Source organism: Varanus komodoensis, unplaced genomic scaffold (genome assembly GCF_004798865.1).
Source record: "Varanus komodoensis strain SLA01 unplaced genomic scaffold, ASM479886v1 scaffold38, whole genome shotgun sequence".
Lineage (NCBI taxonomy): Eukaryota > Metazoa > Chordata > Lepidosauria > Squamata > Varanidae > Varanus > Varanus komodoensis.
Window position 1 is genome coordinate 8,563,570 of NW_025335909.1, and position 3,887 is coordinate 8,567,456.

Genomic DNA, 3,887 nt, shown 5'->3' on the forward strand with positions numbered 1-3,887 from the left:
GGGGGGGGGGAGCCGCAGGAGGCGCGGGGCCGCTGCGAGGCGGGCTGGGTGGCCACCGGCAGGCGCTGAAGCTGGCGGCCAGGGAGGGACCCCCGGGGCCCACAACCGCCTGGCCGCGAATTCCGGCTGCGTGGTTGCTCAGATGCCTTCCCGGAGAGGATGACGCGCTGCTGGAGCTGGAGCTGAAGCCGGTTGGAGAACGTACTGAACCGGGCGTGCGGCTTCTCTCCTCGAAGGCTGCGCTGTGTCAGGGAAAGAAGGCGCCACGGCCTTTCTTAGGGGGCTGCTAAGGGATGCTAAACTGGGTGGGAATAAATCAGAGGTGTGGAGCGGGGCTTAGAGAATGCCTGGGCTAACATTCGTGCACCCCTTGTTCAGTGCAGGGTATTGCCCCTAGATTTCAGACAAGCAATGCCTCCAGTAGGTGGGAGCCGCAGATGTGGGACAGTTCAGCGGTTCTCTAATCCTTAGAGCGTGATGGACACGGTTGTTTTTCTCCTCCACTCCCTCTAGTCCTTGGGGTAGAGTACTGCTTCTGAAGAGGGAATTCACAGAACTACTACGGGATTTCTCTTATTAATTAACAAAGTCATCCTCTCTTCTAATTTCTGCTATAGACACTTCACTCATGAAACCATTTGCTTCCAGTGAACCAAACAGCCTCAGGGTGGACTTCAGAGTGACTGTGTGGCCATGTGTTGTAAGCCCCCCCCCCCCCGAGGTTTCGGCAAGGAGCGGCATAGAAATTTATGATGATGATGATGATGATGATGATGTGTGCTTCTTCGCTCTGGTTGTGTTTCTGCGAGTGCCTTGACTGGTGCCTTTTCCTTGAACCTGCCAAGAATTCGTTGCTATGCGGCAGCCATGCCAAATCCTTGAAATTTTCCCTTCTAGGTTGTAGATCACTACGAAAACCCTCGGAACGTGGGCTCCCTGGATAAGAGCGCGAAGAATGTCGGGACGGGCCTTGTGGGAGCCCCAGCCTGTGGGGACGTTATGAAGCTGCAGGCAAGTGGCCACGGCCGTGAGGCACCCCCTGCCACGAAACTCGTGCAGCCCGTCCCTGTCGGTCCTGTTGGCGCTTGTGAGCATGGTGGGGCCCATCTTCCCCCACCCCGCAAAAGCATTGCTTGGTAACCAGTGTCAACAAATTGCCCTCAGGTTGAAGTGGACGAAAACGGGAAAATCATCGATGCCAGGTTTAAGACGTTTGGCTGCGGGTCAGCAATCGCTTCAAGTTCCTTGGCTACTGAATGGGTGAAGGGGAAGACGGTAGGTCTTGGCCAGGGCGGCTTATTTTATTTTGTATGTTTGTATTTTAATCTAATGTTTATATTTTTTTAATTTAATGATTATAATTATTTTAATTAATTGTTGTAAGCCGCCCTGAGGTGTCGGCGAATGGGGCGGCATAAAAATATTTTAATTAATAAATTAATAAATAAATAGGTCTTCTCTGTTTTCGGTCTGGTCTGGGTTAGAAAAACCTGGTTCCCACTTTTTTACCTTATAGAGTGGGTAAGTGTGCGCTTTACTGTCTCAGTGAGGGAGATTTCCAGGAGGAGATCTTCTGAGTGTTGGCCCACGATGTTGATGATACAAGTCCATTGTGGATCCCTAGTTTCGTGAAGTGTGTGACTGACACAGGCTGAAGGGGAGGTGCTGCGAACGGCCTGGGTTACCCTTGGTGTGTGTTTCAGGTTGACGAAGCCTTAAAGATCAGAAACACAGATATCGCTAAAGAGCTCTGTCTTCCTCCAGTAAAATTGCACTGCTCCAGTAAGTACCTTCTTTGTAATCTGTCGGCACTCAGAGAGTTCCTTAGATCTCTCCTGCTTTTGCCCATGTGACTTTGAAGAGACAAGGGTTTCAAGGCCCCCACAGGCAGACTGGGTGTGAACTGAAGGTTGCAGCAGATTTGTAGCACTTCAGTGTTCCCAGAAAAGCCATCTTTGTGTCGGGCACGTTCAGAGAAAGCCCAAGAACAACGTGCTGGAGCTGTGTCCTCCTCCATTTTGGATGGATGTGGCAGGGAGAACTCTTAACACGCCATACAAGGAGCCAGAGCCACTTCTGGAACACCGGTGTGGACAGAGGCACTCTATGAGAGCTGGTGCCGTGGCTGAGGAAAAGGGCTGAGCAGGAGACAGCCCTTCCTTTTCTGGATCCTTCCGCAGGCACCACAAACGCAGCAGGTGGCCTCAGGCAAGCCGTCTTGACTCGGTCCCACACCCTGATTTTGCAATGTGAAAGTAACTCTCTCCTCCTCTTGCGCTGTGGGAAAGACTGCGGAGAACATAGGGGGCCTACACTGTACGCCGGTGTTGCCGTAACGATAAGCCACTGTTTCAAACTGACCCAAGGACAGCGCCCAGCGCTTGGGCATCTGGACTTTGTAATGCTTTGATGGTGACCTGCTGCTCTTGTTACATAACCCGGAGAGTTGTGGGCTTGGCCTGCTAGGATATTGGCGCTGAGTGCCTTTTGCACTCAGAATATATTTGCCTGTCCCATTGCCATTTCGGCCAAACTCACACTCATTTTCCTTCCCTCTCTGCTTCTCCAGTGCTGGCAGAAGATGCGATCAAGGCTGCCTTAGCCGATTACAAGTTGAAACAGGGACCGAAGAGTTCCGAGGCAGAGAAAAATAGCCCCAGCGCTTAGAATCCTGGCCTCAAAAGCTGGAAGCCTGCCCGGGTTCTCTTCATTCCAGTTGCAACGCAGTGCAATTTCAGTAGAGAGCACGTCACCTTTTTGGAAACACGCACATCAATTCTGCACAACATCAGACTCTCCCACCATGAAGAGGGCAGGCTTGGCTTCCTGTGACATCACCTCGAGCTCTTTGCCCCTACCTTTCCTCTCCCTTGTTTCCATGTGTGTGAAATGAGAACGTCACCTTGTGATTTCCGTGTGAGAATTTCTCTGTAGCCGATAGCAAGCAAACCATTTCACGCTTCCGTGTGTAGTGAGGGGCGGGGTTGCCCCGGGGCAGCTGAGGGGGTTGTGAGCAACAGCCCCATCATCCTTTCGGGTGAGATTTTCCCCGTTGAGGCAGCGCTGTGTCCCGTGGGAAATGCAGCAGCGACGAAACGACGGAGTGGCCTTTTCGGGGCGAAGAAGAGCAAGCGGCACGGGAGGGGTCTGCACGGAGCATCCTCCTAGCCTGGAGTGGTCTCCCACAGCGGACCGAGACAAACCGTGCGCTCCTCTTTCTGAGGGTGGGTTTTAAGAAGGAATGCCTTGCCTTGACCAAGCTGTTATATGCACAAGTGTCAGATTATTTTATGTATCCCACGCTCTATAAATAGAAAGATGGCACAACTGTGTGAGTTGCTTTTTAACTGCACCTTTGGTCTCGCCACCTGCCACCTAAGGAGCTACTTCCGCATCCCCCTTCCAGGAGCTGTCATAAAATTCCCCTTGTCGAAAACGCCCTGCTGGGGAGATGCCCACCACGGCCATGGAAACAGCAGGCGCTTAACTCGCCCTTCCCAGAGGCGTGCTAAGCATGGCGCTGGGGTCTCGGCGCTCGGTCCCAGACTTTCTCTGCTATCACTTGAGCTTCCAAAATTGCGCTCAGGCTGCAAGAGTGCAGAACAAAACGCACTGAAGGCTTGCTAGGAGGAGCTGGCTGGTCGTCCCCGGCTGAAGCGTTCCGGCGGCCCTGCTTTGCTTTGCGTCCGCACGAAACACAGAAGGGTCTACTTACAAACACGCACAGGATCGTGCGCTAAAGCTGCCATTTTGTGGGGAAGCTGCATGTACATTATTCGGCCAGAATTCCCTCTAAGTGCCCCTCCACAGGATCGGGCTGCAGTCCACATATTAGCAGAGGGGAGGGGGAGGGCTCTCGTTTTTAAGCTGAAAACAACTGTGGCGAC

At 52.8% G+C, this 3,887-nt stretch overlaps 1 protein-coding gene across 1 annotated transcript in view; it reads left to right on the forward strand.

The window, feature by feature from the left end:
- The window catches only part of ISCU (iron-sulfur cluster assembly enzyme), a 4,526-nt gene extending 1,202 nt beyond the window's left edge, over nucleotides 1–3,324 (forward strand). The window contains exons 2-6 of the mRNA XM_044440956.1: nucleotides 143–215; nucleotides 898–1,011; nucleotides 1,165–1,275; nucleotides 1,704–1,782; nucleotides 2,570–3,324. Coding sequence (XP_044296891.1) covers nucleotides 143–215; nucleotides 898–1,011; nucleotides 1,165–1,275; nucleotides 1,704–1,782; nucleotides 2,570–2,667 — 475 coding nt within the window. The 3' untranslated portion in view covers nucleotides 2,668–3,324. The remainder of the gene's footprint in view (nucleotides 1–142; nucleotides 216–897; nucleotides 1,012–1,164; nucleotides 1,276–1,703; nucleotides 1,783–2,569) is intronic.
- Nucleotides 3,325–3,887: the final 563 nt, after the last annotated feature.